This window comes from Xyrauchen texanus, chromosome 26 (genome assembly GCF_025860055.1).
Source record: "Xyrauchen texanus isolate HMW12.3.18 chromosome 26, RBS_HiC_50CHRs, whole genome shotgun sequence".
In the NCBI taxonomy this organism is placed as follows: domain Eukaryota; kingdom Metazoa; phylum Chordata; class Actinopteri; order Cypriniformes; family Catostomidae; genus Xyrauchen; species Xyrauchen texanus.
The window spans coordinates 27,305,036-27,326,798 of NC_068301.1; the positions used below are offsets into that span (position 1 = coordinate 27,305,036).

The window sequence follows — 21,763 nt, forward strand, 5'->3', positions numbered from 1 at the left end:
ATTATAGCGATCACGAGGAGGTTACCCCATGTAACTCTACCCTCCCTAGCAACTGGGCCAATTTGGTTGCTTAGAAGACCTGGCTGGAATCACTCAGCAAGTCCTGGATTTGAACTCACGACTCCAGGTGTGGTAGTCAGCGTCAATACTCACCGAGCTACCCAGGCCCCCCCATAACCAAACTTTAAAGTTTGATGAAAGATTAAAGGACAGTTTAAAAAAACAAATGTACTGACATTTGTGCATCCTTTTCTTAGACTCGATGTCAAGTATAAAAATTATGTAAAAACAAAGACAAAAGCAAATGATTCTCAAATATTAATTAGTATTTATTAACAAAGATTTTGGCAACATTGTTTTTTAAATAACTATTTAACACACATCCACATTCGGGATCAAAAATATCAAATATATTTACAAACATTGGAACATATATTATATACAATAACTGTATTTTGTGGTATCGGAATAAGGAAATCTCAATAAATCACCCTAAACCAGTGTTAAATGCTCATTCAAAATTTCCACCAGTAAGAAAATGGTATTAACTTCTATACAAAGCATTCAAATATGCACTGATGAGACACCTTATACAAATGAATATTTACAAATGCCACCATTTTCCCAGAGAGAAAATGCAAAATCTGTACTTTCAGTATATGTACATATAGATCACAGCACATACACATGGCAAGGAAACACTTTTTCAAATCTTTGACACATACAGTATGTGGCAGGCTGGGAACTGACATTACAAACATTTCTATACAATAAACAAATGTCTTGCATAAGCAATTTTGAGACAAATATGGACATTCAAAAGGACACTGACACCAAACAAAACAGACCAGATAATATTTAACACCCAAACTAATAGCAGTGTCACTTGTAAACACATTGAATGTTTTTCCCAAAGGAATTATTGGCATACTAGAAGTAATATTTCAATAGTGACAACAAATCTATTATAATTGCCCTTATTTTATTTGACCAAGAAACTTAAACGAGAATACAAGAAACAAGAAATAAGAAAGATGGGAGAACAAGGCATAATCAAATCAACATAAGATTTAAAACTTAAGAAATAAATACTTAAATAATCTTGTTCATCTCACATCAGAAGCAATTGCTCATACAGTTTATCCCTGGAACACTCAATAGGTCTTATGGCGTCCTGGTAGTCTACATACTGTCTACAGTCTCCCAAGTTTTACCTCCTACCAGTACATTAGATAATTGCTACAGAGTAGATTTGTCAGACTTTAGCTACCTATCTGAAGCATATCATTTGAAGACATGGGGGGAATCAAATGTGTTAGTTCATCCCTCAGTGTGTCATTCAAAAACTCTTTAGGCCCATAAGATGTAATCGGAAAAAGTCTGAAAGTATAAACACAAAAGGAGAGAAAATCTGCTTTTGAAATGTAATGAAACGGGTGCACAAAGGAAAGCAATAGAAAATAATAAAATAAACTTTTCTGTGAGCAGTACTAATGTTTGGCATAATAATCAAATGTCATTGTTTCAGTTTGCTCGAGTTATTCAGTTAGATCCACAAAAATATAAATATTAAATTAGATACAAATCTTACGTACATGGTGTATAGTTTCACAGACATTCCTTTCAAAGTGTAACTTTCATGCAATGACTAAAAAGCATTTTGGTTTCAACACCAAAACAATTTTCAAGTTTCTTCTCATGGCAGACATGTCCCACCTCACATATACTTAGTGCAGTTTAGATGTGTGCTTTTAATAAAAGCATTCCAGCAGACAGCACAAACACTGGCAACTCAAACACGATGTTACGGTCACCGTGCAGTTTTGTGCCAATCAGAGGGATATATGCATATTGTCCATTAGCACTTACGACTGGAAATGACATTGCACTTTGAACTTGAGCTTTCCCCGGCTACGTTTCAGGTGACTAGTGGAATTTTTCAACCACAAGGCAGCATACATGGTTGGTTCACAGCATTTGTTGTTTGTTTTGCCTCTGTTGGTCCAATGCAAGTGGGACGATGTTTTGTCTAGCGTCTGGTGCTATTAAACCTCATTGAGCTTAGTTGAGTCCGTTTCTGAGTCAATCTCGTTTTCTCTAAAGAGAAAGAGGAAGACCACGGTTAAGCAAAATAATTAGAACAAACCAAAAAAATTATTGAATTTAATCAGCTATTGAGGTTCACAAGAATCATGTTAATTGATATATTTCTACACTGAATCTGATTGATCTGGCTTAACTTTTCAGAGCAGAACATGTGATTATTTTAGTCAAAATAAAAATCAATAGATGGTTTTACCGTTGTTCATTTAGTAGCTTGCGGTTGCCTTGTCTCTTTTCCTCATTTATGGGATAGCTGATGAATATTAGCAGCCCAATAATGATTAGGACAACTGGAGCCGCAGACACCAGGATCTTCAGAGTTAAATCAACCTTTGCTGGTTGCGTGCAACCTTGCGTCACATAGCCAGCAAAACTATTCAAAAGAGCAAAAATGGAGAGAGTAAAGATCAGTTATTTTCTTAATGTTCATCCAGATAAATCCAACCTCATGACTGATCACTGATGGCGAGTCTCACATGAAACTCGGTCCTACATAGGCACGGGTCTCCAAACCAGATGACTCTTAAAGAAAGGCACTAATCGCATTATATTTCAAAGTCAGGGGTTCATGTTTCTCATACAGTGAAACTTAACAAAAAGGCAGTCTTTTTGGATCAAGCAGCCAACATAATCCAACATTAAAAGCCTGGAACTGCCATACAGGAATTCTGGATTACTTTAAACAATGTTCACACAGAAGAATACACGGTTCAGTTTTTTTTTTAAGAGAATGATTTCCATTTAGCATCTTTTGACGAATTCAGGAGTTACAACTAAATTGAGGAGGAGGGAGCAAAAACAAAATTACAAAATAACAAATCTGAAGCGTTTTAGACAAAGATCTGAGAGGATAAATGAAATCACAAATTGTTTAGAAGTATTAAAACCTTAAAGACGCAATACAAAGTTTTGATATTTACTGTAGTTTTCTGTCACTGTGGTTACAGGCCAGTTAGATAAGGGGATTAATTTCGGCTACTCATTCATATAGAAAGTATCCAATCCACTCCTGTCTGCCAATGTACAGCATGTACAGGAATTGAGAGTCACACCTGTTATTAAATACAACTATAAAACGCAAACGCATTACGTTTATATGCATAGTTATAATCAAGCTAAAGCTGGTCCTCAACTTTTTGCTCAAGTATACACAATACGTAATTGACTATTTGAAGGAAGGAAGTTCGACAAATACATCAGGTTAAATACATGTGGCACTTTACCTCTGTCTTTTGGAGCATATGCACAATGCAGTCGTGGTTTGATTAACGTGTATACAAGCTAGATGAAGCAGAGCTACAATTGCATTATCTAGGTCATTATCTAACTTTACCTAAAATGGACTAGAACATTTTCAGACTATTCTAAAATGTTTACATTACATTTTAAAAAGACAAATTGTTTTAATCCAATGAAAATCAAACTTTTAAAGTGCATGTACTGTAACTATGTCAATGTACCTTTAGTGTGGTTTCAAATAGAATTTGTGAATGTGTTCAACTTACTCAAGGCTAAGTGTTGAGACTCCCAAGGAGACTCCAGATGCAAACTTAGTGAAGAACACATAGAAGGAGTAAAAGATAGCTTCATGCCCTTGAGAATCAGGATTGAGTACTTTAAAATCATCCACCACGTCAGGAAGCATGGACCTGAGCACACAGGAAAACACCATGAATCCAGTCTTTGACTATAATACTAACATATTTGTAATCACACACACTTTCTATTCTCAGGCACTCACCAGGGCAAGAGGAATGCGGCTGCAACACTGACTCCAGCAGCAAAGGACACAATATAGGTCACAATAAGACTGCTTGGCACCAAGACGACTGAGACCAAGAAAGGCACCACAGACTGCAAAGAAAACGCACAAGTTAAATTACAGACCAGTAGATGCCTCTGCAGGGCAGTTAAAATAAATCTGCTTCTTTAAGATAAACTTAAGGGTTTGTAAGTCTGCCGATACTTACTGTTGTTCCAATGTACACTGCTGTCTTCTTGCCAAACTTTGTGAGGAACCATTGCCAGAATGGAATAGAGAGTGTAGCAGAGAGCTAGAATGAAATTTAAAGAGAATCAACAGGGTTTTCCTATGCTTAATTATTGTCTGTCACTAAAAGAAATGCACAAGATGATTACTTTCATAAACAAGGAGGTAGCTAAGATTTCATTTGTGCTTGAAGATACAGTACTGTGCAAAAGTTTTAGGCACTTAAGATGTTTCTCAAAAACATTTGTCTTAAGATGATTATTTATATCTTCAGCTTTAGTGTGTCAATAGGAAAAATATATTGTAGACACCCAAACATTACTTTTGCAAATAGAAATGATTAGAATATAAGAACAGGGAGCCCAGCAACAGATGGTATTGTCCCCAGAGAGACCCCCACAGAACATCTAGTCAGTCTGGGATTACATGAAGAGACAGAAGCAATTGAGACAGCCTATTTAGATTGAAGAACTGATTTCTCCAAGAAGCTTGGAACATCCTATCTGCCAACAACCAAGAAAAACTGTGTCCAGGTGTACATAGGAGAACTGGTGTTGTTTTGAAGGCAAAGATGGCCACACCAAATTTTGGTTTAGCTATTTTATATTCACTTTTATATGATGTTAATTAATAAATGAAAACAATTTATGTCATTATTTTTGAAGACATCCTCACTATGCAACATTTTTCACAAGTGCCTAAAACTATTGCTCAGTAATGTATATGTGGTTCACACATTCCTATGAGCAAAAACGTATCCTAACATACCTCTATGACAAACAACACAAGAATGTTCCAAATCCAAGGCACACAAAACCTTCCATTTATGTACTTCTAATACATCAGCTGCGAATGCCTGCCAGAGAATTATTGTAGTCATAAAAATGATGGGGTTTTAATGGGTTTTATAGGACCACAATATTTGTCCCTTATTGAACTGGGTCCTTGAAGGAAGTTCAGATTCCACAGATAAAAGCACAAGAATAAGACGCACTGCTTTGTTTCAAACAATAATCTGGTTACAATCACCCACAAGTGTTCTCAAATCTGATGAGAACCATCTCAATAATTTGATATACCTTTCTGCAAAGGTGCCTACAGAAATTAATGGGTAAAGCAAGCATGGGTTGAATTTTAGTTGATCAAGCAGCAATACATATCCTAACTGTAAACACTAGTCAACAGAGATTGCTGTTCTACAGGCTGTCCTGAAGGCAAGAGTCAAAGCCTTGAATTCAATGCGGGCAGCGGGCACATCAAGAGTGGGGTGACGCAAGCCCACTTTTGCTGACTGAAGTAGCTTAATCGTGTTAGCTGGGAGGCTGGCTAACAGAGCATTGCAGTATTCCAGTCTTGAAATGACCAGACGTTGAATCAGGAGCTGTACAGCATACAATAAATGTATTATGTAATGGACCCGTTTTAAGTGGTTTCCTTTTGTACACTTGCCATTGAACATGCCTTTGACCTTCAAGCCAATTAATAGGACTCAATTACCAAAAGTGTATCCCTGATGTAAAACTCAGGACACGAGGAAGAAGTGTCAGGTTTTATTGCATCTAACTGGACCACATTCCAGATTAAAGAGAAAGTGTCATAATGAATCCATCAACCATTAATACAGACAATGTAAATTCAAAATAACAGACTAGTCTGGGAATTTAATACAAAGTATTTTGTTACATTACACTCCTACAGAAATTACACCCTTTACTGGCCTCTGTAGAAATGATTACAGTCATTCAACAAGGAAACTTTTTTTATTGTGTCCAAAATCACCATCCCTTTCATCATTACAATAGATACAACAATGCACACATATGGATAGTAAACTTACCATAATGACGAGCAGGATGTTTTGAAAGTCTTTCCTGAAACCCAGAGTGTGGCAGCAGAACATTGCAAAGTTTCCCTCCAGGAGCTGCATGAAATGTTTATAGACATGGTAGCTGCATATTAAATACCGATTATAAAAATCTTAAAAATAAAATGATTGCCAAAGGCAAATACAGTTGTCCATTGTGGTCAGAGGTTCATAAACACCAAAAGGCTAGTGCTGACCACAACTCAACCTAATCCCATTAAAACATACATGACTTTGATGCCATGGAGAAACACACCACCAGACTCACCATGAAAGCCATAGAGGTGAAGAGGAAGCCCATGACCAGCTTGGCATATGGACCATGTCCCATTACCATACGAATGCCCTGGAAAAACGACATGGGCTCAGACCTTATCCTGCAGGTCTCTGTAAAAGAGAAGAGATAGGGAGGATGATATAATGGAAAGTGCACTGGTACTAGAGCAAATGATTGTCAATTAATGTTGCTACAGAAAATCCAACTAGATGGCTTGAAGTCTTGACTAAATGTTAGTTAAAATTTGTTTTGAAGGTAGATAGGATAGAACAAACAATAGATCTTTAAAATGATCGATAGAAAGACAGGACACAACCTCACTAATCGGTTTACGTTTGGTGTTTTCAATTTCCTATCATCATCTCTTTCCAAAGTGTGCGTTTATGAAGAGCATTTTTGAAAGTTTTCACTGCCATTCCAGTGGGAGGAGAATTATAAACATAACAAATTAATGTGTTTTAAAACTAAAATGTATCAGTGCGGTTGAGCCCATAGAGAGCAATAGAGTTAAAGCAGATTAAATGCCTTGTGTGGATATGCTTACATTTGAATATTTGAATTTTTTCAAAAGCTATGGGATTTGAGAGATTTTTGATAATACACTATGCATAAAACAATTCAATTAGATAGAAAAGTCATAGCAACTAGAGTCAACAGTCTGAAGATCTGTGCAAAGTTCAGTGGATGCAGCTTGAACATTTTATGATGAATAAGTCAGATATTTTGATCTTGGTTTAGGGATTTTGAAGAAACCCATAAACCAAGTCTATAGAATAAGAGTATATTGGCTTTGTCAAGCCAGCATAATGAATATCAGAGAGTAATCTTTCACAATTACCAATCACAATCTTAGGGGCCATTCAAAACAATTGTGTCCTTGCATTAAAACAAAAAACTAAGCAGCGCAAAGAATGGAAGTGTCTCGAGACTTGTTTTAAAAAAAAAAAAAAGATTTTACTTGACACACCGTCTTAGAAACGCAGCACTCATGTGCAAAATTAAAAAAAAAAAAAAAACAGCAAGACATGGCACAACAATCAAAGACATCCACCAAATGTATGTTTACATATATATATTTTTTAAAAAAGCACAGACTGGTGTGTGAATGGACCCTTTACAGCATTGCAATGAGGTGTAGACAACTCAACATCAATAAGGTGGAAAAAGCTAAACAACTTCATGATCTGTTAAGCTAGCTGCCACAAACCAATTTTTCTACCAGTTATCAGACATTATCCTACATTACACAATTTATGTTCTGTTCTGTCATGTGAAAGTTGAAAACTCCCTGCTGAATTGAATTAAATGCCCTACTAACACTATGCACAGCCTTTGGTGAAACAACAATCATGGTGACACTGTGATTGGACAGACATGCTTTTTTGCCAAGAATTATAGGAAGTTCTCAACTATAAAAAGTAATATAAAACTTCTCCAGAAGAATAGCTACCACTGGAAAAGTAATGTGGTGTGTACAAATTTAAATACATTTGGAATTAGAACATTGAAGAAATGACAAGCCATTGTCCTCAACCAAACAATTGTGGGCTAGTCCAAACTTTTCAGCCCATCCTTTTCTTCTTTAGAGATCACAAAAGCATATATTGCAACCACTACATAATAATGCTAGATGTTGCCTATTGGCAGATTTATAAATTACCTTGGCAAGCTTCATAATTCATGTTGGAATTAGGTATCAGCAGTCTCACCCTGAGTCAAGACTGTGCTTGTCTTTTCCCACAATAGTCTCACACTACAAAGATCATCTTGTCAGAAAACCATGGCTCCACATTTTTGGTACAGAATATGCTAGAGAACATAAACAATGACCTTTCTTTTACCAAGCACCCCATTTGAGAAGGCCTTCTCAATGCTGCGAAAGCCAATCGCCCTACTAAGCTTATTTACAGGCATTCTTTAGAACCTGAGCTTTGTTGTGTGCCAACTTTTGACTCAAAGTAACCCGAGAACTGTGACAAAGCCCTGGAAATATCAGCAATTAGCACTTATCTCTAATGGAAATCTGTGAAGCATCAACTAACTTCTTGAAAGAGCTTAATGCCATCAAAAGCAGAGAAACATGTTTGGGCTGTGTGATGTAATTTGCAATGGTTCCAGCACATACCTTTTTGTTCCTTCACACCAAGGAAGAGGACCAAGGCACAGAGGACATAAATGGAGCAGATGACACCAGATGAAATCATATAAGCATTTCTCTGTGGGAGAATGAGACCCGTAAGATACCTAGCATTTAACACCAATGGAAGAATAATTGTAATTATCGACCTGGAAAAAAACCTTACCAGATGCACAAGTGAAGTATGAGTCTCAGTGATGTTGACCTCAGGAGCCACCTGTAGATTTGTGGAGTTGAGGTCCTCCACAGTGTGGATACAGGGAGCATTAGCCATTCCCACAATCTGACCTTGAACAGCAGTGCCAATGAGAGTGCCCAAAACCTCAACAGTCATTCCTGAGGTGAGAGAGCTAATGGTTAGCCATGCAAATGGGAAACAGTATTTGTCAACTGTAATGTCAAAAGACACCACTAGTTAAAGATGCTTTTAAATAAGGTCCCAAATTAGCACCCAAGTGCCTAATCCGATAAAATATTGGCTTTGGCAAAGATTTTCATACCAGTTGGCTGGTCTGAAAGAAAATGTCTACTAAAGAAAACATCTGTCTCGCGCATCTTCTAACGACTTTTTCCTCCATGAAAAATTTACCTTAAATTTATCTAGGATGCCAAGGTTTTTTTTCCTCCAGAACGTGGAATATTCCTCGCATTAAACAACCAAAATTAAAATATGAAGGACAAAATCACTATTGGTCTTCATGTCATTGTGACAGGTACAATTCTACAATTCTAGTGAATATGCAAGGAAAAACAGCCAATCGCTAAATAATTCCATTGTCACAGGGATTAATTATTTTAAAATTCAAATAACGTTTCAAGCCATGTAAGAAATAGTTATGGTCAGTAAATGTGGCAAAAAGTAAACTTTGCACGTTTCTACAAGGAAACTCACGGTAAGCTGTGGCTGAATCTCTCTCCTTCTGTTCAGAGCTGATGACCATGGTAAGTGAAGAGTATGGTACATGGAAGCACTGTTATTGGAAACAAGAAATGCTAATTAATTTAATGCAAACTCGCATAAAACAACTTTGACTGCCATTTATGCCCATATACAGATGGTTACTCACTGTTTGTAACGTCTGGAAGGCACAGTAAAAGATCAAGTACCAGACCACATTGTTTTGGCCAAAAGCAGGAACATACCAGATGAGGAAATAACACAGCACAGCAAATGGGGTAGAAAGTACAATCCTGCATGGAAAGGATACATAACATTACTAGAGCCGATGTAAACCATTTAAAATCAGATAAAAACAGGATTGGTGTTCTGTTCTCCCCAAGATGATATATAAGACAGTTCAGAGGGTGACTCAATGGAAATCTTTCCAACATCTCACACAAGGAAATAATTCCAAGGGAAGTAGACCTCTGCATCCTCTTACATAGCACATCATTGAACCTTTCCTGCACCAAACATTTCTTTCCTTTCCATTCCCTGTCTATGACTACAACCATATCATCATAATGAGCTGTTACATATTGAGAAATGGAAAGATTTGATTGGGTAACATTTATTGCTCACACTTACTGTTCCATGACCCACACAGCACAAAGTTTGCCAACATGACGCCAAGGGGGAAATACAGTGTCTACTTCTATTAGTCATATCTTAAGAGGGAAACATAATTTCTCAGGTTCTCAATCAATACACATAGATCAGCCACAACATTAAGACCACCTGCCTAATATTGTGTAGGTGCCCCTCATACTGCAAAAGCAGTATCAAAGCATTAAGACAGGCTGGTTTGAGCATTTCTGTAACTGCTGATCTTCTGGGATTTTCACACAAATGTCTCTAGAATTTACTCGGAATGTTGCCGAAAACAAAAAACATCCAGTGAGCAGCAGGAAGCAAATGTCTTGTTGAGAGAGGTAAACAGAGAATGGCCAGACTGGTTCGAACTGACAAAGTCTACAGTAACTCAGATAACCATTCTGTACAATTGTGGCGAGAAGAATATCATCTCAGAATACTATTCTGAGATGCGGGTTGGCACGAGGTTAATCTACACAATATTAGGCAGGTGATTTTAATGTTGTGGCAGAGCGGTGTAGTTGGAACTGAATGGCACCACACTGTTTTTTTCTTAGCAGTGAGATTAAACATGCAGTGTAGAACAGCCCAGCATTATATTCCCAGCACAATTTATGGAAAAAGTACACAGTAATTAGCTGTGGAGCCCCATTTAGTACCTTTTTTTTTTTCTATAAGTTATCAGTTGGCTTTTATGGAAACTGTACCCACAGATTTACATGGAAAGCTCAGTAGATTTCCACAGAATTCACATGCTTGTTATTCACAAAGTCCTACCACTCCGCTTGATGTGTAGTAGATATTTTGGCTACTTTGATTATTTGTTAAATCTACCAAGAAGACTGTATCTAGTTCTCTTAGCTCCATCCTTCAGAACGGTCTCCCTCATTCAGCACAAAAAAGCATGAAAATTGCATTTATAGTTTAGGAAAGCACAGTGGTACATGACACATTTTACTGAAGACATCAAGTTATTGCACAAATGTGCTCAGCATCATGGTAATGTAATAAAACACAAATAAGGGTGTTTTCAGTAAGCTCTGCAACAAAAAGTGTCAAATGCTATAAATGAATAACAATTTAAAGGGAATTGTTATGCAAACTGTTAATGATTAGAAAATAATTAATTAATAGAAACAGATTTTTGGATTAAAAAGTCTACACTGAAAAAAATATATATATTTATGGTTTAATAAATACAGCAGAAAGGATTAAGTACTTTCTACACTGAATAAGTTAATTTTCAAGTTCACGCTTAAACTAAGTAAATTCTACATTCAAACATGTAAAAATACTCTAGCTTATATGTAAATATTATTTATGATTGTTTGTTATTTTTACAATGCGTCAACATGTATTAATCTGAAAGTAATAAATATGTAAATATGTAAATGTTTTCTATCTAATTTGAGTAAATTTTACTGCTACACAAAATAAGTACATTTTACTTTACTTTGAAGCTGTTGTTCCCAGCATGCACTAGGCTTGCATAATTAATGAGTTTGCATGGTTTCACTGTTTGCAAGATTACTTGCATAATTTTTCTTGTTAATTTTGTTGTTACATCTGGTAACTTCTTGTTTTACTCAGTTCATTTTCTAATAGCCTAATTGGCCAAAAAATAGCAAGTTCAAGTTTGTTATATTGGAGGTTATAACAATTTAGATTACAGGAATATCTCACATGGTACTCTGCATAAAATGCCAGTTAAATACAGCGGTTGTACAGAGCACTGGGCAGGGTTCATAACACGAAATGTGGTTTAATCAAACGAAAGATCAGAGTGGTTAAAAGCATAGCTTTATAATGAATTAAAAGCAATAAACTTTGCAAATATATTAAGACTGAAAGCCATCTTTTGGTGGCCGTAAAAACGTATAGCCATTGAGGCCTGTATTATACTACTCTCCATCCAAGGAATAAAGCATTTTTATGAAATACTGCATATATATATTGTATTTCTCAGTGCACTATTTTATTTTAATCAAAAGAGGAGGAAAAGGGCCAACTCATTTCATGTTTAGGTGCAATAGTTAACTGGTCAAGACAGAAGCATCTCACTCAAGAAAGCCTTTTGAAATAAAATAACCCCACCACTCCTAAAAAAAAATCTGTATGCCGCCTTCAACTTGAGGCTCAGCTGGTCTGCCGTTCTCTCTTTCTGATTGGTTCACAGAAGTGGTGTGTTGTGGTTTGGACCACTCAGAGTTCCATAATTTGCATACAGCCTTTTCACAACCCCCTAAAGCATGTCACAAAAACAAATGTCTTGCTTCAGAGCACATAGCAAAATACATATATATTTGTATTTGATAACACTACAGAATTTAATCCACACAATTTAAAATTCTTAAATGTCATAGGATTAAAGGATTAAATGGAAGATCTTCAAGTTTGTTCAAATATGTCTTTATAGTTACTTGTTATAGTTATATATTAGCTCAACAATGCTGGAAAAACGGATCTTCTAATAAACCACCTTGAGAGAACCTTGGATTCAATGACGTTAAAAGTGGCTCGTTAGGGCAAATCTTTCCCACCAGTTTACGTCCAGATTCATGTGATCAGTTAGAATAGATATATGCATTCCACACCTCAACCCCCAATTCCCAGTACTTACTTCCTCCAGGTTCTTCCTAGGATTCCAATTATTCATATAATGAGTGACTTCTGTATACATTGCATTCTGCATTAAGGAGTATGGCCACTGCAACACTCCTCAAAGTGAAATATCGGTTGATTGTTTTTTATGTTGTTGGGCTGATTTTGTGTTTGGTAAGATGACATGGATAAAGTGCAATTATTCATGTTGGTCAAGTGAAATCAGATCTGATTGGTTGGCTTAAAATACAAATTGGCCAATGACAAACATAATGCAGTCTAGCAAGCCCCCCTCCTGAAAGCCCCTTTACCCCCCCAATAAGAACTCAAAGGGTCTGTCACCACCAGACACACTTGGCACTCTCACTTAAAGACTTCACCTCCAGACATTTTAAAACCATAAAGAAATAGGTCAGAAGACAAAGCAAGTGACAGACCAGAGAGATTAATTTGGCACTCATTTTAAATGCAATACAAAAAAAGACCATTGTGTGGTTACCAAGTTAAGTAAAGGGTGAAATTGTGTATCTAATGTTCTTGAGAAAGGCTTTCAATGCAAGAAAGTTACTACAGGCAACCTGATCCTTAAACAAGACAATCCTGACTCTTATTCAGTAAGCCACGAAGTGCAATGTGAAAGATGCCTCTGAAACATCAAGATACAAAAGCATAAAGAAATAGGAGCAAGGTAGAAATAAGACATACCAAGGCATCATTCGTCCAAATCTGGTCCAGGGGCTCCGGCTGACCAAAAAGCCCACTGTGGGGTCTGTGATCGCATCCCATGCCCGACCCACAAATAGGATGATGGAGGCATAAAATGGATCCAACTACAGAAAAAAAAATAGAAAGACAAACATGTCATCATCTCACCCAATTACTCATTGAGATTTTGAATTTCTTTTAAACAGCAGCTAAATTGAATAATGTATCTGATATAACTCCAACCACCAATTAGAATATCAACATGAAATAACAGTTTAAAAAAAATACTAACCTTAAGATAATACATCTGCATGGTAAAAAATTCTGATAAATACTAATTATTTACATAATTTCAAATAAAATAAATAACTACTTTGTGTTGGTTATAAAGGAAAGATATGCTCTGCTATTTATCACTGGAGATGACTTGTCAATTGACCCTTCACAAAGCAATGCCCACTTGGTTACCATTGCTCGTTCTGACAAGCTTTGCAGAACTTCCCATAGGAGTGAATGGCAGATTACAGTGAAACGCACAATTTTTGGCGAAATACTTTCGTAAACTGAATTGATAATATTCTTATGTGGGCTGGAATGAAGAGTGACATTTTAAAGCATATTTTCACAGTAATTTTGTTGAAAACTGTGAATCAAAATAGAGTCAAACTATTATTATTGTCTCTTGAAAAGAGAAAAGCTTTGTTTAATGGTGATTACACACCTCATATCACACTCACTATGGTGCTGTAAACTCTAATTACGATCACCTTTACAAAGACCCGAATCAATGCATGAATTAATGTTAAGTAATTAGCTTTAATTTACCTTTACGCAGCATGTGAACTACAAGAAACTTATACACATGAGCAGCACATGGGGCCTGCCCAGTGAGCTTGAGACTCAGGTAATCATAAATTTACATGAATAGCAAATGGAGTTGCAAAGTTAAAAAAAAATGCTGCATTCAAGTAGAAAAACTAGTCTAAAACTGGAATAATTTTTAATTAGGGAAATAAATACACTACCATAACTCAAACTGTGAACATGACTTCTTTAGTCCTTGGTGACATGATAAATGTTGAAAGCTTTAAGAACAACCCTGAGCTGGTGGTATTCACACTCTTTAATCTGGCCAATAAGCCTGCCAAGACTACGGTAGCCCCTGAAATGTTGAAAGACCTTTTTTTCAAATTATTAATTTTCCAGTACAATTCCCCCTTTGTGACTGTACTTGTCGTATCTGACTGTGTGGACAGGGCATGTAAATAAACTTAATGCCTCCTGATGATCACAATCAGACCTATAGTTAATCTGATCTCCAGTTTTGAAAAGGTTAATTACTTGCTTTGCATTCGTTTTTCGAAGTTTCAGCTGGCATTTTAACACTGAATGGATAGTTTTGTAATGCTTAGAAACTACCTAAATAAGTTTAGGTTTTAAAGATTAACAGTTGCATTTACAGCACTCATTTGACAGACACTTTATCAAATGTGTCTTACAGTGCATTCATTTTATCACTTTATGTTCCATGGGAATTGAACCCATGACCTTGGGGTTAAAGTGGCATGCAGTAAATTGAGCTACAGAAATAGGAATGGGCAGGATAGGATTTGAAGAGCACTCTGGGATTAGGAATCTTAACTAATGGTGACAACTTAATTCAGAATTCAAACTTAGTTGATTAATATGATTAAGGTGTGCATTGGTAAAAATAAAAATCACACAGAGCTCTACTCACCAAAGCAACGTCCAGCAGGTAGATCTGAAGGAAGAAGCCAATTGCACATCCTGTTATTTGATATGGTGCTCCTCCAACAGCATAACACATCTTATTGCAGACCGACAACTGGCCCTTCACCTCACGCTATTTCAAAAAAGAAGAAATGAAACAAGATTATCTTAAGTTTCTTAAAATCTACAAAAGTAGTATGGATGCAGACACTGACTACATTTACATGGACACCAGAAACCAGTTTAGTGTGAGAATCGGTTTATTACAAGAATGTGGCATTTCCGTTTACGTGCACCGTATAAGCGGTGCACTCTTTACTCCCGTATACATACGGCTTGGTCATTAAGCAGCTTTCTCCACAGCAACGTAATTTCCTGGTGACGCTTGTGAAAATAACAAACATGGCATCAGAGGAAGACTTCACTATTTCAATCTCCAGTAGGCTAGTTCACTTTATTTTCAGATATTCCAGAGGTGTTGCCAATTGTTTCCTTTACTTTCTGATATTCCAGAGGTGTTGCCATTTGTTTCCTTTACTTTCTATCACAACCTGCAGTGGAATTGCACTGCAACAGTGGGGTTTCCCCCTTACCTAAAATTCCAGGATTCCCCCAAAGTACCAGTGCATACAGGCAAATGTGAGGGACGATATTTTACATTGGTGTGTATAAATAGATATAGTTCATAGTGTGTGCTTTTCCCACTGTACTCCCAGAAATGTTTAATTCTTTGCACGGTGTTGACTTGTTGGGTTCCATCCAATGACGTTTGAGATCCGGTCTGTTCACACAAATGCACACTTCTCAAATACCTGTAAGAACTCCTCATATGCGTTTACATGACCACATAAGCCACATTATCCATTAGAAACACAAGTGAATTAAACTGCTTTCTCTTTATCCCATGAACGGCATAAGGAAATTGGCGGTCTAGTTTACATGACATTTTAGAACACCGCTTTCTACAAAAACCCTGGAATAAACTGTTCTTAAGTGCATGTAGTTATTGTCTCTGCTGGGATTTATTAACCTAATTGTGGTGCAAATTAGGCCATACTACAGCCAGACACAACTCATAACTTGGATTTAACTTTTGCATGGCTGGGATCTCCAATCTGTGAGACAAGTGCCATTTCAATTATGCTAATACAATGCATTTCTGCTTGGCTTGCTGTTGGGTACTTATAAACAACATAACCTCATACACCCATATAGCAATATTTGGGTCAAGCTATCCACCCTTGGGCAAGAAATCCCATTGAACACTATTACATTAAATGTAAAGTGTTATGCTGATCAGTTTAGAAGGTTGAAAGAGGGTCGCAGAGTTTAAATATTGGTTTCACACCCAAATGCTAATTTTTCAAGTATAGTGTGATTTTATACTTAGTGCAGTGACTTGCATACACAAATGAGAAATAGTTGGGTGTCGGTCACATGCAAACTCCAAAAATAAACCATTAGGAGTTGCAATGTGAAGACTACAGTGAACACCCTGTCTTTATGCACATGGTGTTCTTGCAATGCACCCTGTTAAAGGACAATGGGACAAGCTTCTCACACAATATCTTTATAATAAGGCACTGGATCACAGTCCTTTGAATGACTCAACTGCCATGAACACAACATAGTGGCAACAGAGCCATCGTTTTAGAAATACAAAGAGATTATTCACCAAATATGACCACACTAAGGACCGTTTAGAGATGATTTGATGCCACATTGTTTCACTAGGCTAATTCTAGAACACTTTCTCTTTTAATGCCTCTACGCAGATTAAGTTAGAGTTGTTAAGAGCTCAAGGAAGTAAAAGCACACTTCATGATGTTATGACACTTAGCAGTGAAATATTGCCATTTTCAAACTAGGGCATTTCTTCAAGATTTAAGATCTGTGATATCATCCTCCAAACGATGAAAGTTTCCTTTCATCTTTGCGATGGTCAAAATTAATTAACGTGAGACAAAGGCCAGCCTTCATTGAAATTATGGTGTTGTAAATATACAAATAAATCAAATCACTTTATTGTCACACGACCATATACACAAGTGCGACAGTGGGTGAAAGTCCAAGCAACATAGCAGTCATGACAGTGACGAGACGTATATCAATTTACAATAAACAATATATTTACACAACACAATTTACATATCAAATGTACACATAATTACACAACACAATAATATACAATGTACAGTAAACTATACACACAATATAGAATGCACATACAATAAAAATTATATAAAAAAATAAAATATATATTATATATACACTGTAGTTGTATTGACATCAGTGGGGATTTCATTAAGACTGCAAGGGAAGCTCAGCTTCCCCTATAATGTCAAAAAAATAATGGTCAAATATGTACTATTGTGTAAACAATTTATTGACTAAAAATGCGTTAGAACACATTCATCGAGTTCGTTCAGAATCAGCTACATTACATATAGTAGGTCGGCTGACTCGATTTACTTCTCATACATTCCCGTAGCGTCAGTGCATTTCCCTGTTGAAGCCGAGTGTCCATTGACTTCAATGGGGCTGCTCTGAACAGTTTTTTTCAGTGCTCCGAAAATAGACGGTCATTGGATAAATGCTGCGATTATGTCCCGCCCACGGACGCTCAACGTCTCTGGGAGTGAATGAGGAGTGGGCTGGCCCGGACTCCGGGCTTCCGCGTGATGATTGGAGGATCTGTCGAAAGACTGCATCTCCTTTTGATTGACAGCGAATCTGTACTATAAGAAGTCACTGAAGCTATTTCACGCTCAGACCCATCGCGGATTTCTCAAGTGTAGTCGAAAGACAAACTGCTGCAACCTATTTCTTTATATTTGTTTGGCGAAATTGCTAGTCAATTTGCATAATACATTTCACACAATTATACACCACATTCCTTGTTTCAGTTTTACCAAGTTTAATATATTTTGTTTTAGAGCATTCGTTCGTTCGTTCGTTCATTCATTCATTCATTCATACAGTAGGCTAGGCTAGCGTCGTACGGGTGAAACTGCGCACGATGGCAGACGGTGCTAATATTGTCGACCTGATTTTGGCGAAGCCATTTGAAAGTCTTCCTTACGAGGAAAAAATTAGAATTAAACAGCAGGGCAGATCAACACCTAAGATTGATTTAGTGCAAAAAATAGGGAAAAATAACATGTCTTTTCAGCTCTCCTGGTATGACAAAGTTAGCTGGCTGACTGGAAGTGCTGTGACAAATAAAATGTACTGCTGGCCATGCCTCTTGATGAAACCATCTCACGGATGTGTTGTTTGGTCAAAAGTGGGGTTTGGAGATCTGTCTAACTTTGACAGGGCATATAAAAGACATGAAAAGAGCAATGAACATGTGAGTGCATGTGCAAGATTAAGTTGCATGGGCAGGATCAGGGTTGAGCATGCAATCAATGAAGGTGCTCGCATTCAAGTGACTAAACATAATGAAACGGTCAAACAAAACAGGGCCTTCCTAAACCGCCTTATTGATGTAACATCCTTGCTTGGCCAACAGGAGCTGTCATTTAGGGGACATGATGAGAGTAGTGAATCATCATGATGGGGCTGCTGTCATGGCTTCAGCACTCAATGGTCTGCAGGCCAAAGTGAAAGCAATAGCCCCAAGTGCAATGTTTGTGCATTGCTATGCACACAGACTGAATCTGGTGCTGTCACAGGGGGCTAAATGCTTGCCTGAGTGCAGAATTTTTTTTGCATCACTCTCTGGGTTTGGCAAATTTTTTTCAAAATCCACAAAGAGGACGTCTTTTCTGGAGTCTGCAGGCTGTTCAAGGTTGCCCAGAAACGCTCCTACTCGATGGAATTTCACATCACGGATAGTGAGCACTGTGGCAAACAATTATGATGGCCTCCTGCAGACATTTGAAAACATCATTGCAGACACGACAATTGATGATGATACACTGGATTGTGCCAAAGGCTTTCTGAGGAAACTGGAGGATTTTGAGTTTGTGTTCATGTTGTACACATATGAACAAATCTTCACTGAGACTGATGTGGTCTTTGATGTTGTCCAGCAGAGGGCTGATGGATGTTTTTTACTGCAAGAAAAGAATTGAATCTCTTCTTGCATTTGTCAAAGAGAAAAGGTCAGAGGGGCTTTCCAAGCTGTTTATGCCAAAACAGCAGATCTCACATCAGACCCACGAGATGAGCCCATGAGAAAGCCGTCTGACCCAATTGCAGGATCCCCAAGAGCACTACAGAAATCTCTACATGGCCATCCTTGATAACATCTTGGAGCAGATTCCTCAACGTTTTTCAAATTTGGAAAGTATGCTCTTCTTAGAATTAGTCAATCCAGGGAAATTTGATGACATGAGACAAGAATTTCCAGAGGAGGCCTTCCAAAGTGTCCTGAAAAGTTATGGCCATCACTTTGATTCAGGGAGACTGAGGTCTGAACTTCAAGTCCTGTATTCAGATCAGGACTTGCAGGGTAACAGGGGAAAGCTGTGTGATTACTTGGTGTTCCTCAAAGACATGGAGTTGGACAGTGCAATGCCTCAGCTTTACAAACTGTTCTCATTAGTGGCAACAATTGGAACTACATCTGCAGGTGTAGAAAGGAGCTTCTCCTGTTTAAAGCGTCTCAAGTCCTACACCCGTAACACAATGGGCCAAGGTCCTTTAAGCAGCCTAGCTCTGCTGGCCATTGAGAAGACACTGGTCAAGTCACTGGAAAAGACGCCTAGTTGGTACGACAGAGTCACAGTGCATTTTCTCGAAAAGGAACGTAGGGCAGAATTTACTTTTAAATAAGTTTATAATGTAGGCCGAAAATGAGCTTCCCCTCTTTGAAAGACCAGCAGCCGCCACTGATTGACATTGTAAATAAGGACAAACAGTACTGAAATCCAGCATAGCATTTCCTGCTTATTACAACCCATTAAGCTTATCTTAATTTGCAGTAAAGCCATAAGATTTACAGCATTAAAGTCTAATCACATGCTATCAAACCCATAAATAAGATAATTGAATGATCACAGGTTGCTTGCAAACATTATCTATCCCTGTACTGATGATGTGGCAATGCATGACACATATCGTATCTGTGTGGGTTTGATTAATCATGGAGTTACATTAAAACCCAAATATTCACACCAATCTAAAATACAAACTTATATGATATGATGCAGTTGCTATGTGGCTAGTAGAATAGACCTAATTGTTTAGTTTAGGTGTATTGGGTTTATTTCAATATTACAACACAGGTGTGATATCAATGTATTAGCCTAATTTATTTGATAAAATCCGGTAGCCGCTTATTACGAATTAATTAATTCAATCGTTCCATTCGTTCTACTTTTTCATTTGCAATTCGCACTACAATTGTTCCGTCAGTTCACGTTTTTCGCCTTATGACTAACACTTTACATGCTACCGCTATGCTTACACAAATGGCAAACCCACATTTGGTGAATTAGACCGAAAGCAGTGGACCAGCCGGCGGCGACTCCTATTCAAAATCTGACACCACATTTGCATTGCAAACGACCGACACAACAACAATCTGCCGTTATTACCAGAGAATCCGCTTTGCTCGCGTGAAACGAAATCTTTAGTGATTAAACCGAGCGCGTGTAGATAAAGGGTGTGCGCGCTCGCGCTCAATTCAACCTGACAAAATGACACGTAGATCAGCGATCGCAGGTCCAACTAAACGCTTCTTCCCAAAAAAAAAAAAAAAAAAAACGCTTCTTCCCAATCTGAAACAGGGGGCTGCTAATTAACTAATAACTAAACAAAGACTTATTATGTTCAATTTCTTACCTTTGCTGCTGATTTGACTCCATCTAGGCTGGGTTTCTCCAGGAGACTCGCATTGGAAAATTGCTCCGCGCCCTCTCCTCTTGCCATTTCGTTAAAAAATCGTTTACAGCAGAGTCGAATTATAAATTTATGAGAAAAAAATAACCGGCTCAGTAAAAAAAACAAACAATGAAATCACTGTTTGATTGCGTTTGAGTTCAGCCTTTTTCTTTGGAATCAACCTGTGTTTCTACCGACTCCTGCAACAGCCGGGTGTAGTAATTGAAGAATTCGATACTCCACCCACCAGTCATTCATTCTTGCTTAAACCCCTCCTTCTTTTACTCGTATGATTTTTCACCCCATTCCGGAGCAGGGACGGGATACTCAGAAACATTACGTCAAACACGCTTATGGAATGATATTCCGGACATTATTCAAAAGAAATTGCAAATTGTATTTTGTAATATTAACAAACAGAACAAGACGATACATACAAGAAATATAAACAATCTTTCAAAACAAAAGAGAAATTATGGTTCAGAAAGGAAAAGTTAAGAGAGGAAATGTGAAAGAAATTTAAATATATTCAACAATAGTCTAAAAAGAAAAGAGAGTAAGAGAAGAAAGAAAAAAAAAAAAGAGGGCACAAAAGAAAAAAACATTAAGAGAGAATATTAAACATGGCACTAATTCTGGATGTTTTCATTGCTTTCTTGTTAACAGAAGTTGAAATTGTATTTAAATACATCTTCAATTCTTCTTTGAAAAAGCTAAAGTGGGGTTTACTTTTCATATATTTACATTTATGGATATGAAACTTTCCAATATATAAAAGAAGGTTTATACAAAAACATGCATTAATTAGATTCTTGTCTTTAACATAAAATCCAAAAAGAATGTGTCTATATGATAAAGAAAAGTTACATAAAACCTTTTGGACAATCAGAGCATCAATATTGTTCCAGAAAGACCGAGTAAAAAGACATTCCCAAAACAAATGATCAACAGTTTCAGAGGAGGCTTCACAAAAAGAGCAGGAAGTATCA

General features: G+C 37.2%; 1 protein-coding gene across 1 annotated transcript; it reads right to left on the bottom strand.

The window, feature by feature from the left end:
* Positions 1–349: 349 nt before the first annotated feature.
* Positions 350–20,972, bottom strand: LOC127619980 (sodium-dependent lysophosphatidylcholine symporter 1-B-like). Its single transcript, XM_052093024.1, has 14 exons — positions 20,736–20,972; positions 14,950–15,075; positions 13,212–13,336; positions 9,439–9,562; positions 9,264–9,342; positions 8,538–8,707; positions 8,360–8,450; positions 6,226–6,344; positions 5,931–6,014; positions 4,074–4,157; positions 3,845–3,957; positions 3,609–3,752; positions 2,300–2,476; positions 350–2,097 (listed from the first exon to the last, which is right to left on the bottom strand). Exons 1-14 carry the CDS (start codon positions 20,820–20,822, stop codon positions 2,046–2,048), a joined length of 1,575 nt encoding a protein of 524 aa, XP_051948984.1. The 5' UTR covers positions 20,823–20,972; the 3' UTR covers positions 350–2,045.
* Positions 20,973–21,763: the final 791 nt, after the last annotated feature.